Source organism: Peromyscus maniculatus, chromosome 10, assembly GCF_049852395.1.
Source record: "Peromyscus maniculatus bairdii isolate BWxNUB_F1_BW_parent chromosome 10, HU_Pman_BW_mat_3.1, whole genome shotgun sequence".
Lineage (NCBI taxonomy): Eukaryota > Metazoa > Chordata > Mammalia > Rodentia > Cricetidae > Peromyscus > Peromyscus maniculatus.
In genome coordinates, this window is record NC_134861.1 from 6426494 (window position 1) to 6439941 (window position 13448).

At 41.8% G+C, this 13448-nt stretch overlaps 1 protein-coding gene across 2 annotated transcripts in view; it reads left to right on the top strand.

Moving 5' to 3' along the window:
• The window catches only part of Eif4enif1 (eukaryotic translation initiation factor 4E nuclear import factor 1), a 41835-nt gene that overhangs the window by 1214 nt on the left and 27173 nt on the right, over nucleotides 1-13448 (top strand). For both annotated transcript variants that reach the window (XM_006972909.3, XM_042285746.2), the window contains exon 3: nucleotides 11538-11611. In XM_006972909.3, the coding sequence (XP_006972971.1) occupies nucleotides 11538-11611 (74 nt within the window). The remainder of the gene's footprint in view (nucleotides 1-11537; nucleotides 11612-13448) is intronic.

Genomic DNA, 13448 nt, shown 5'->3' on the forward strand with positions numbered 1-13448 from the left:
AACAGTTGTGTGATTGGGTGGAATGGGATCAGGTGAGGATTTCAGCTCTGGGATGCTTCACAGGATCAGTGTCTTTTGTATTGATGTTTCCTTGAAAGTCCAATTTCTATTGGAGTGGCCTGGTCAGGAGTAGTTGTGGACTTTTTAGTCTGTTTTTTTTTTTCTTTATCTTTTGTTATAAATCAGATATGAACTCACAAAAGCAAGCCTTCATTCATTATATATTGTATATTATCTTCCGTTGTTTAAGAATACAGAGTGACTTTAAGCTTCCTGTTTTTGTTGTTGGAGACATTGTTTACCTGTGGTACTCTCTCACTTCAGCCTCTTGAGTGTGAAGCTAGAGGTGTGCCCTGCTACAGCTGCTTTTTAACTGGTTGTCTTGTGGTCCTCCCTACCTCGGGCACATCAAGATTTTACACTTGGTAAAGATAATAGCATCTGTGTCATATTGGCTGCTGAGTGTTTCTGAACAGATGAACAAGTTGCAGTAAACTATAAGTTCATTTCTGGCTTTCTGAAAAGCCCTGGGCTAGAGTATATGAAACGTTCCTAAAGTGGAAAGTCTAGGGATTATGTTGTAGCTGAGCCCATGTCTGTATTTCCTTAGTGTGAACACTTTCATGAACTCCAGCATGGCTTATTGTCCCTAGCCTCCTTTACTTAGTAAAGCTGGGCCTTATTTGTATACTGCCTTTACTCTTCCCTAATTGATAAAGCATCAGATAGTAATTTTCAGCGTTAGAGGAGAGAGAATGAATGGATGAATGAATGATGAAGTATGCATGGGAGGGAATTTTTAAGCGTAACATGAGTTCTTGATTGAGTGCTTTCCTATCAGCCAGTTGTAGGCCAAACCAGGCGCCTCCACCTCCCTAGCGCTGGGATTAACCAATTTGTCAGAGAGCTTTTGGTTGTTGAGCCTAGCCTTGAACGGCTGAACCATCTCTCCAGCCCATCAGAGAGCTTTTGAACTGTATTCAGATTTTGTCTTCCAAATGTAAGTGCTCTCATGCTTGAAAAGTGCTCCACAACTTAAACTCATTGCCTAAAACGTTGGCAGGTGAATTCTGAATGTGTCAGATGGAGGGAAATGGCTTTGAACTACTTACAAGGGTCTGCGATTCCAAATTTCCTAGTGCTTGTTTGGTTTTTTGAAGTAGTCTCTTCTGTGGAAAACTGACAAATGATGTTTGTCAGGTAGCTGAGATAGAGAGCCGCTCTCTGAGGTTGAGCGTGGCCTCTGCTATGCTTTCAAGTATAGGAAGTCAAGTTAAAGTTACATGGTGTCTTCACACCAACATTTAAGCCTTTGTGACAGTTAACTGGGATATTATAAATGGGTTGATTGTGTGCTTCTGTCATCCTGGAGGGTCTTAAGTCATTGATACTTAATTTCTGATTTGTTTTGCTAAGCTGTGTTCCCAAGAACGAAAGCTACATTTTACAGTCAATACAATGGTGCACACCTTTAATAACAGCTCTCAGGCGAGGCAGGTGGGTGTCTGTGAGTTCAAGGCCAACCTGATCTTCATAGTGATTTCCAGGACAAGCCATGGCTGCATAGTGAGACCCTGTCTTGGGGTGGGGGTCGGGGATCGGGAGTGGGGGGGGGGAGGAAAGTAAGCCTCAGAGAAGAGTAAGATTTAAGATCCGTTTCTTAGCTGGGCGGTAGCGGCGCTCACCTTTAATCCCAGCACTGGGGAGGCAGAGGCAGGCGGAACTCTGAGTTTGAGGCCAGCTTGGGCTACCAAGTGAGTTCCAGGAAAGGCGCAAAGCTACACAGAGAAACCATGTCTCGAAAAACCAAAAAAAAAAAAAAAAAAAAATCCATTTCTTATACAAAAATCATCTTTGATAATTTTATATATATATATTCCATAAGCAGTTGAGTGGTAACCTCTGACAGGTGGCTTTTGAGTGCTGTATTTAAGCTAGCATAAAAATAAGGATGCCTATTTTGAGGAAAGCAGAATTAGGGTGTGAAAAATCATTATCCGATCTTAATATGTCAGCTGTCCAGAATATATAGCTAATTGGAAGTTCTTAGCTGGTTGGCAAGGCCATAGGTACTGGGTTCTGACTGTTGTTTCCTGCCTTTTCCATTTTAGCTCATCTTGAAAAGTTGGGACTCAGGTTCTTTGACCCTATGAGTGTTCCCCAACTTGCTCAGCATGATAGGAACTTTAGCTATATAAGAAGCCAGTCATTGCACATAGAAATTTGTAGAGGGAACCTTTAATTCAAGAAAGGGTGCTGTAATAGGATATTGGGCTTAAGGGCAACCTACCCAAGAAGGTGGGAGTTTGGCTGAGAGTTCCCAGTAGTCCAGCTAGACAGGAGCAAGTCTGGTAATCAGTGGTACAGCTTCGGAAAGGGATGATGCACCTTCTTGTCCACGAAACTTTTGGAGAAGGAAAGAGAGGCCAAGGATTGTTGCGTGTCACTCATGGACTGGATTACTACTTTACCTTTAACCCATGTGACCTTCAATATGACACTTGGCTTCTCTTTTTTTGTTTGTTTTTTTGAGACAGGGTTTCTCTGTGTAGCCCTCTGTCCTGGAACTCCCTCCATAGACCAGGCTGGCTTCAAACGCAGAGTTCCACCTGCCTTTGCTTCCCAAATATCGGGACTAAGAGTGTACGTAACTAGACCTGGCCACTTAGCTCATCTTAATCTCATTCATTCTTTTCCTCCAAAGTGAAGATAGAATACAGATGATCTTGCAGGATCTTTTATGGTGAATAAATGGGAAAGTGCAGGGTCCAGTGCCTGCTACACAGCAAATCTAAAAACTGGATGATGTATATGTATTAAACAGGCCTACTCAAAGATGAGCGTCCTTTTAACACCAGTTTTAGATTCACGGCAACAGCTTTCCAAATGGCAGTGAGTAACCACCTTCTTTTGCTGTTATTTTGGCTGAGCATGGAGCCCTCGCAGCCTAATGCCCTCTTCCCCTAAGCTGTACTGCCCACCTTCAGCTCCATTAGCAGATAGCCCTAAAAATAACTTTAATGTTTTAGGTTTCTTTCTAGTAGTTATCAACCTGTTTACTGTTTTGCAGTTTTACCTTGTTTTTATCAGTTGTATTGACTAGTTAAAGGCAAGGCTTACTTTTATTGCATTGGCCAGGTACACAGGTGGAAGAATTTTGAAAAACAGGCTTTCTCATTTTTTCTAGTAGTGTTTTCATAGTTTCCTATACATTCTTCACTAGAAGTGTCTCTGTCAGATCAGCCACTGTTGGTTAGAGTAGATTTGGCTCAGTGTGGTGCTAACCTGTCTGTAAGAACTATTCTCGGGGTCCCCTTTAGTAGTTAGCTTCATGAATGACATTGACCTGATAGCCATCTACAGATGCTTTTACCCCATTGCTATTTGTGTGTGTGTGTGTGTGTGTGTGTGTGTGTGTGTGTGTGTGTGTGTGTGTGTGAGACTATGTAGGTAGTGACACCCATGTTTGCATATGCAGAGGTCAGATCAGGTTATGAGTATCTTCTCTATTGCTATCTCCTTTATTGTCCTGAGACACAGTCCCTCACTGAATCAGAAGCTCACTTTTTGGCAAACCTGGCTGACCAGCAAACTTGTGGGATTCACCTTTCTCCATCTCCCATACTGGGGTATAGCCATACTCTGCTTTTTAGATGGGTGCTGGAGATTGAAATTCAGGTTCTTGGGTTTATAGAGCAAGTACTTCTATCAAGCCATCTCTCCAGCTCCCATTATTTTTTGGGTTTGTTTGGTTTGGGTTTTTTTTTTTTTGTTTTTTCTTTTTTTGAGACAGTTTCTCTATGTGTAGCCCTAGTTGTTCTGAAACTTACTCTGTAGACCAGGCTGGCCTCCACATCAGCCCCAGCCTCCCAAGTGTTGGGATTAAAGGAGTGTGCCACCACTGCTCAGCTGACAAGTTTTTTTAAGGGAGGCTGACACACCTTCCTTGGGAGTGTAGTTCTTAGGCAGTTAGTAGCTTATTTCTTCTGCCTAGTCAAGTTTTAGTAACCTGTGCGAAAAGTAAAAAGCCAAGTTTTAAACTCTTTAGTATCCATGAAGTAACTTCAGAGTTAGGCCTACAGTCTGTAAAGTCTATCAAAGAGTGCTCACATTCTGGTGAAATACTTGGGAGGCCTTTCCAAGGATTTTATCTTCAGCTAAAATAGAAAGTTTTCTTTGAAAATATCTTTAAAGGAGTTCCTTTTTAAGGAGTAATTGACATTAAGGGCTCCTGATGAGATGGTAAGCTTAAGAACACCTTTCTTGAGTAACTGAAAAAATTACAAAGATAAGTGTTCTGGGGGCTGGAGAGATAGCTCAGAGGTTAAGAGCACGGACTGCTCTTCCAGAGGTCCTGAGTTCAATTCCCAGCAACCACATGGTGGCTCACAACCATCTATAATGATATAATGAGATCTGGTGCCCTCTTCTGGCCTGTAGTCATACATGCTGTATACATAATAAATAAAAAATCTTTTTAAAAAAAAAAGTGTTCTGTATATAGTTAAAGACCAAGCTGCCAGCTGCACAGTTTTATTCCCAACGTCTAGGAGGCTGAAGCAGGTGGATCTCTTAGTTCAAGCCCAACCAGATCTACATAATGAAACCCTGCCTCAGAAAAAGGAAAGAAAAGCAGGGTGGTAGTGGCTGCACATGCCTTTACTCCCAGCACTTGGGAGACAGAGATAGACGGATCTTAGAGTTCATGGCTAACCTGGTCTACAGAGCAAGTTCTAGGACAGCCAGGGATACAGGGGGTGGTGGTGGCGGCGGCGGCGGCGGCGGCGGCGGCGGTGGCGGTGGTGGCGGCGGCGGCGGCGGCGGCAGCGTTGTTGGCGTTCGAGACAGGGTTTCTCTGTAGCTTTGGAGCCTGTTCTGGACTAGCTCTGTAGACCAGGCTGGCCTTGAACTTACAGAGATCCACCTGCCTCTGCCTCCCAAGTGCTGGGATTACAGGCGTGCACCACCATCGCCCGGCCAGGTGTTAATTCTTAATCTCTGAGGTCCATTAGAGTTGTTTTGAAAGTATGAACACTTACTATAGGAATAATCCAAGTAAATATTCGGGGATTTGGACAAGAGTATCTTGTACTCCTTGAGGCCACAAAAATGACTTAAGAAGCCTTGTTCTTAAGATGAGAAGTTCAGTTTCATGTAGATGTTTATGGTTATAACCCAGGGATTGTTTTGTTTTCATGTGCATGTCTGTATGTGTCATTCTTCAGGAAGGATCTACCTTATTTTGTCTGTCTTGTACCTCACGAAGTATAGCAGGCTAGCAGACTGGCCAGTGAGCCCCAGGAATCTGGCTGTCTCTGCCTTAACCAGGCCTGGCACTTTTTCTTTTTAGCATGTAGATTCTGGGCTTCATGCTTAGAGGGCAAATACTTTACCAACTGAGTGGTTTTGCTAGCCCCTACTTTGCTGTTTTAAATAAACCTTAAAAATTGGTGTAATTCATTGTTTTTTAAAGTGTGAAATCTATTCAGCTGTTTGTAGTGAAATCATTTATCCAGCTATGGTGACTGTCCACTTGCAGGTCACTTCCATCCCCAGACTAACTCTGCTCATTGTTTGCAGTCACTAGCCTCTCTCCCGAGTCCCTGTCTGTGTGAATTTACCTGTCAGAACATTTCATATATATGGAATTGTAGAGTTTGTCTTCTTTCAGTTAGTGTAATACTCTCCAGGCTCCTTCTGAACTCTTTTTTCCCCCCTGCTACTTAATATTCCATTATATTTCATTCTATATATTGTAATTTTGCCCTCTTTATTGTTAAATAGTGTTTCACTGTGTGACTATACTGCATTTTGTGTACTGTAACTAGTTTTTCTCTATTCTGCCTGCCAGCTCCTAAATAACCATACGGAAACTTCTTACTAATTAGGAAAGCTTGGCTGATCACTTAGGCTTGTTCTTAAGTATAGCTCTTAAAACTTAGATTAGCCCATATTTTTATTAATCTATGTTTCACCAAGTGGCTTTTTTTGTTGTTGTTGTTGTTGTTTGAGGCAGGGTTTCTCTGTGTAGTTTTGGTGCCTGTCTTGGCTCTCACTCTGTAGACCAGGCTGGCCTCGAACTTGCAGAGATCCGCCTGACTCTGCCTCCCCAGTGCTGGGATTAAAGGCATGCGCCACCACAATCTGGCTTTTACCTCTATCTCATTTTGTGTGTCTGACTCATTCCATGTCTGTCTGGCTTCTCCTGAATCTTTGCCCTTCTTTCCAGCATCATCTTTGCCCAGAAAATCCTGCCTAGCTATTGGCCATTCAGCTTTTTATTAAACCAACCCAAGTGACAAATCTTCACAGTATACAAAAAGATTATTTCACAGCAGTATACTCATTAATAGACATGAGTTTTTATTCTTTGGCTATTATGAGCTACCACTGTGAACATCTGTATACACAATACATTTTGGGATGGATTGTTTTATTTATTTTTTTGTATTTACTGAGGAGTAGGATTGCTTGATGTTAGTTTTAACTTTTTGGAGGAACTGTGAATGTATTCCACAGCAGCCACAACATTTCTATCTAGTTTTTCCACATGCTGGCCAAGCAAAAACACTGAGTTACAATCCCTGTCCTTTGATACATTTTTAGTTAATTTTTGTATATATAGAGTCTTCTTTTTTTTTGGTTTTTCAAGACTGGGTTTCTCTGTGTAGCTTTGGAGCCTGTCCTGGAACTCACTCTGTAGCCCAGGCTGCAGGCTGGCCTCGAACTCACAGAGATCTGCCTGCCTCTGCCTCCCCAGTGCTGGGATTAATGGCCTGCGCCACCATTGCCCAGCCGATATAGATTCTTCTTATATGCCTCTCACTTCATTTTCTCTGTTGGCTACGTAGTGTACTAGTAGATAGTACATTTGTTATAATTAATGAGCCAATGTTAGTATACTGTTAGTAGCTGATCTGTATTATACTTGTTTTTTTTTTTTTTTTTTTTTTTTTTTTTAACTAATACCCTACTTGAGAATTGCTTCTAGGACACCATATTAAATTCAGTTGTAATCACTTCTTTGGCTCCTTGTTTCTCTCTTTATGCATGCTTGCATAGATATGGAAGCCAAAGAGCAAGATATAGGAGTTGGTTTTTTTTCCTTTTACCATGTATGTGCCTGGGATTGAGATTAGCCTTTACCTGATGAACCATCTCACCAGCCTCTCATTTTACTTTTTGTAAAACCATTTGTTACTCATGTTAATTTTGAGTTTTATTGTTGCTTTTGCGGGGAGGGGGCACTTTTTCAGGAGGCAGAGACAGATCTCTGAGTTCAAGGCCAGCCTGGTCTACAAAGTGAGTTCCAGAACAACCAGGGCTACAGAGAAACCCTGTCTTGGAAGAAAAAAGTTTCTGTATTACAATGTCTGCTGTTGCCAGGCTGTTCACCCTATTTCCCTGGACTCCAGTCTCTACAAGTGACTTGACGTAGCATGCTTGTCAGTGCTTTGAGGCTTTGTTCAGAAATTTGAACAGTCTCCAAATACTATCTTAAATTTGAAGTTTCATTTATATTAATTCTCTAAACGTTTCTTTTTTTTTTTTTCTTTTTGGTTTTTCGAGACAGGGTTTCTCTGCGTAGCTTTGCGCCTTTTCTGGAGCTCACTTGGTAGTCTCTAAACATTTCTAGGTATTTCTAGTTAATAAAACCAATAATTCACCAGGTGTGGTGACTCACACCTTGAATCCCAGGACTCAAGAAGCAGAGGCAGGTGGATCTTTGAGTTGGAGGCCAGTCTAGTCTACAGAGTGAGTTTCAGGATAGCCAGAGCTACATATTGAGGCCCTGTCTCACAAACCCAAAACAATTTATAAGTAAATCCTAAATACATTCAACTGCCTCTATGATATAGGTATGATGATGCCATGAGTGGTTGGTTATCATTTGGTTCGTTGGTTTCAGTCTCAGTTTTTGTTCTTTTTTAAAAACATCTTTAATGATTTATTATTATTTTACGTGCATTGGTATTTTGCTTGAATGTATATCTGTATGAAGGTGTCAGATCCCCTGGAACTGGAGAGACAGACAGTTGTAAACTGCCATGTGGGTGCTAGGAATTTAATCCAGGTCTTCTGAAAGAGCAGCCAGTGCTCTTAACGCCTGAGCCATCTTGCCAGTCCCCTGATCTCAGTTTTTGAGACAGGTCTCACTGTATAGCCTAGGCTGATCTTAGTGTTTTTCCTGCCTCTGCCTCCTGAGTGCTAGGATTACAGGTATGCAATGTTAGGCCTCACTAGATAGCCTGATTTTTAAGACTACAATGGCTTCAAGACTACAAAGACTACATAGAGCAGTGTGCTGTCCTGAAAATATTTAGAGACGTCACACATCTTGTAAGACACTTTGTGAATTCATGGTATGCTTGTGTGCAGTGATTACTGTGGGCAGGGAGAGCAAATCTGCCCTCCATTTTTAGCCCAAGATTTAAGAAACAGCATGCATTGTCTTTTATTGCTGAATGGGTGCCTTGCAGAGGTCACTGCATAGTGGGACTTGCCGTGGTCTGCAAAGCAGTTGTAGCATTGTATTGATATAAAACTTTGTTGCCGGGCGGTGGTGGCGCACGCCTTTAATCCCAGCACTTAGGAGGCAGAGCCAGGCTGATCTGAGTTTGAGGCCAGCCTGGTCTCCAAATGGAGTTCTAGGAAAGGCACAAAGCTACACAGAGAAACCCTGTCTCAAAAAAACAAAAAAACAAAAACAAAAAAAAATGTTGGTGAATTACAGTATTTGTTTTCTTCTATAAATGGTTAGGTGTGTTCTAATAAGAGGTAATCGAGGTTTTGGCATTTTGTTTACATAAGCAGGTATATGTGTTAGACATTTTTTTAAAAAGATTTATTTATTTATTTATTATGTACACAGTGTTCTGCCTGCATGTATGCCTGCAGGCCAGAAGAGGGCACCAGATCTCATTACAGATGGTTGTGAGCCACCATGTGGTTGCTGGGAATTGAACTCAGAACCTCTGGAAGAGCAGTCAGTGTTCTTAACCTCTGAGCCATCTCTCTAGCCCGTGTTAGACATTTATATCTACACATACAGAAGCACTTACTTGGTGATTTTGGTGAAAGGACTTAAATACGGGTACACTCAGCTCCCAGGCCTTGGCTTCCAGTACCTTCCACACTTCAGAGAGCATAGGAATGGCTGACTCCAGGGTGAGACAGGATGGACTCAAGATAAACCAGAAAGGCAGTGTTGCTCATTTATTCATTTATTACTTTTGGACATATGGTCCCCTTATGTAACCCAGGCTGACCTGAAACTCTTAATCTTCTTGTCGCAGCCTCATGAGTGCTGGGGTTCCAGCTGTGTACCACCATAAACTACAGAAGCAGTGATTGTTTCACTAAAGGTTTGGGCACATACCCTGCTTGAAGAAGGTCCCTCTGTCAAAATCTGGGACTGTTTGGGCATCAAAATAAAGATATTCATAAATTAAGGACTGTTGAGCTGGGTGTAATGGCACACACCTTTAATCCCAGCTCTTAGGAGGCAAAAGCAGGTGGATCTCTGAGTTTGAGGCCAGTGTGATCTACATAGTGAGTTCTATGACAGCTAGGGCTACATAGAGTCTGTGTCTCAAAAAGGGGAGAGAGGGCGGAATGTTGGGGAAACTAGGAATCTGAGAGTCCACATCAGTATATAGAATTTTTTTTAAAAAAAGATTTATTATGTATACAGTGTTCTGTCTGCATGTATGCCTGCAGACCAGAAGAGGGCACTAGATCTCATTACAGATGGCTGTGAGCCACCATGTGGTTGCTGGGAATTGAACTCAGGACCTCTGTAAGAACAGCCAGTGTTCTTAACCTCTGAGCCATCTCTCCAGCCCCCAGTATATAGAATTAATGGGAGAAGAGGAACATGGACTACAGTGTAATGCCAATTGCTGGCAGGGAGATAAGGGGAAATGGCTGTAATTTAGAAATGAAGAGTGAGCAAGAATCACTAGACATGGAGTTTGGGGGGAATTATGAAATGAAACCCCAGATATTTGGATGATTTTAAGTTGTCTCCCACAGATCACGGTCTTAGTTCAAAACGGGAAAGTAGTAACTAAACAAAAAAACCTTTGACCTTGTGATCACCAATTAGGGGCAGCTGTACATACAGCGCCCAGAGATGACTCTGAGAAGGATGTATCTCTTATGTTTGTTTTTTTGAGACAGGGTTTCTCTGTGTAGTCCTGGCTGTCCTGGAACTCAGTCTGTAGACCAGGTTGGCCTCGAACTCAGATCTGCCTGCCTCTGCCTCCTGAGTGCTGGAATTAAAGTATGTGCCACCATTGCCCAGCTAGAAGGATATATCTCTTATGCTTACCTTTGGTTATAAGGGAACATTAGATAAAGAACACTAAAAAGATTCAAAGCCACGGTGGTAGTGGTGGCCCTGGCTGTCCTGGAATTCACCCTGTAGACCAGGCTGGCCAACTCAGTTTTCTTTTTTTAAATTGTAGCATAAAGTGAAAATTGGGAAGGCACTCTAGTCCAATATCTGGTCTCCATGTGTACCCGTAAATACATGTACACTAATATACAAATGAACACACATGAATATACACTACACATGTAATAAATGCATAGTGGATTGAGGGATGGTTAGCAGTTGAGAGCATTTGCTATGCAATCATGAGAACCAGAGTTTCCCAGCACCCAAATAACAATCTTGGATATCCCTATAAACATCTGTAACTCCAACACTGAGGGATCTAAAGTTTTCTGGCTTCTGAGGATGCATGGGTACACGTTCCTGTACAGCACATACATGTACACACGCACGCATGCACGCACGCATGAATAAATGAAAGTTTTTTTTAAGTATGTGGGGTTTTTTGTTTTCTGTTCTTTTTCATTCTTGCAACTTTATTACAATTGGGGGCGGTAATCTATGCTGGGACTGGAGAAGACGGCTCAGTGGTTAAGGGCACTGGCTGTTCTTCTAGAGGACCCAGGTTCAATTCCCAGCATCTACAAGGCAGTTGATAACTGTCTGTGACTCTAGTTTCAAGGGATCTGACACCCTCTTCTCGTCTCTGCAGGCACCAGGCACACGTGGTGCACAAACATATATGCAGGCAAACACCCACATAAAATAATTTTTAAAAAGTGACTTAACTGTTTTTCCTTTAAGACTGCATTTTCATGCCTTTCTGATCATTTTGTGTTGCGAATTTTTGCTTTGTTGTTGGACAGGAGGTTATGGGAAAACATTTTATTAAGAAACCAATTTGTAGCAATCTTTACTGTTTGATAGATAATCTTGTTTGAGGATCCTGGTTCAATTCTAGCCTTTTTGGAATTTTAAGTCCAAAATTGTAAGAATCATGTGAAAACCACGCCTGTGATCCCAGCACTCTTGAAGGAGAGGTTGGAGAATTAGTTCAAGGCTAGTCTTCAGCTTGTCTCAACCCCCTCCCCCCAAAAAAAATTTGTGTGAAATGCTTATAGTAGACACACAGAAGGGAAATAAATTGGAAGGTTGTTGCCTGAAATGTGATTCAAAGACTTGATATTTCTCTTTTTAGGAGGAGCTCTTGGATATAAAAGAACGTCCCTACTCCAAACAGAGGCCATCATGCCTTTCTGAAAAATATGACAGGTATAACTGTTACTCTTAAGAATTGCATTGTTGGGGCTAGAGTGATGGCTCAGCAGTTAAGCATCTGTACTTTGAATGGACCTGAATTCTTTGCACCCACATCAAGATCCTAACCACCTTTAAACTCCAGCTTCAGGGGTATCTGACACCCCTGGCCAATGTGGACACTTGCACTCATGTGCATATGTATACACAAATGCACATACATAGACATTAAAATAATAAAATTAATTTAAAAATTAAATAAATAAAAATTTATTTAAATGAAAAAAATTAACGTGGTTGGAAAGTTGTAATCAGATGGTTCACTCCCACCTGCCAGTTCCCAAATAACCACTCAGAGGCTTAATATGAATTGTAAATGCTCTGCTGATACCTCAGGCTTGTTACTAGCCAACTCTTATGCTTAAATTAACTCATAATTATTATCTATGTTTAGCCACAAGGTTTGGTACCTTTTCTTAGCACAGCATTCTCATCTTGCTTCTCTTTGTTTTGCCAGCAACTTTCTCATCCCTAGTCTGGATCTTCCTGCTCAGTCTCTTCCTGCTCAACTATTGGCCAATCAGCTCTATTATTAACATTGAGCATAATCCACAGCAGAAAGTTGTTGTGTTGGAAGGGTTATAACTGAGAGATGGCATGGCCATCAACTAACCGCTACTGAAACTAAAGTGCAGAATGACTCAGTTACAGTCACAAGGCAGATTGAAACCTAGGAGTCTCGTTCCCAGATCCTGTGGTTCATGGTTTGATTTCAGGGCACTTTTGGGGATGCTGAAGGATCTAAGATCTTTATTAAAGAGCCATTCAGATGAGCCTTTTTTGTCCTTAAGAAAGCGTAAAAGACTTTGGTTTGAGGAAGCTATATAAAAATGGTCTGAGGCTGGGTGGTGGTGGCGCATGCCTTTAATTCTGGCTCTCCCTTCCAAGGGATCACAGGTGGATCTCTGTGTGTTCGAGGCCAGCCTGGTCTACAGAGTGAGATGCAGGACAGGCACCAAAACTACACAGAAAAACCCTGTCTCAAAAAAAAAAAAAAAAAAAAAAAAAAAAAAAACCAAAAAATTTTCTGAACATGTACAATGACCCTGTATTTTGTAAACATACATATACATACACATATTGGTTTTTCAAGACAGGGTTTCTTTGTGTAGCCTTGTCTGTCCTGGAATATATTTAAGGTTACTTTAGTTATTTGTTGTTGGTTTTTTGTTTGTTTGTTTGTTTTTGAGACAAGCTCTTTCTGCATAGCTCTGGCTGTTCTGGAACTCACTTTGTAGACCAGGCTGGCCTCAAACTCACAGAGATTCACCTGCCTCTGCCTTCCAAGTGCTGGGATCAAAGGTATGCACCACCATGCCCGGCAGTCTTAGTAATTTCTTAAACATCGTGTGGTCCTGTATTTCTTTTCCTAACATATTTTTATTGATTATTTGGGAATTTAACATCATACACCCAATCATACTCCACTTCCTAGGTCTGCCCCCACCCACCCTTGTGAGTGACACCCCCCACCCTCCCACCCCCCACCCCCACAAAAAAAAAAAAAAGAAAGAAAAAAAGTCCAGTTTGTGTTGCCCATATACTCACTGGTATGGTCAAACTCCCAGTGACCAGCCCCTAAAGAAAACTGAGTCCCTTCCCAACCGTACCTCAAGCTAGAAGCCGTCAGTTATGGAGAGCTCTGCTTCATGCACTTCAGCATCCTCATCATGATTTTTAAGAGTTCTCTCTGATGGCTTTCTGTTTACACTGTTACTTTTTAGGGGGGAGTAGGGATGTGAGGTTACCCCTCTTTCTCAGATGTGAGTCTGCAGTCATCAAGGCCTGTATT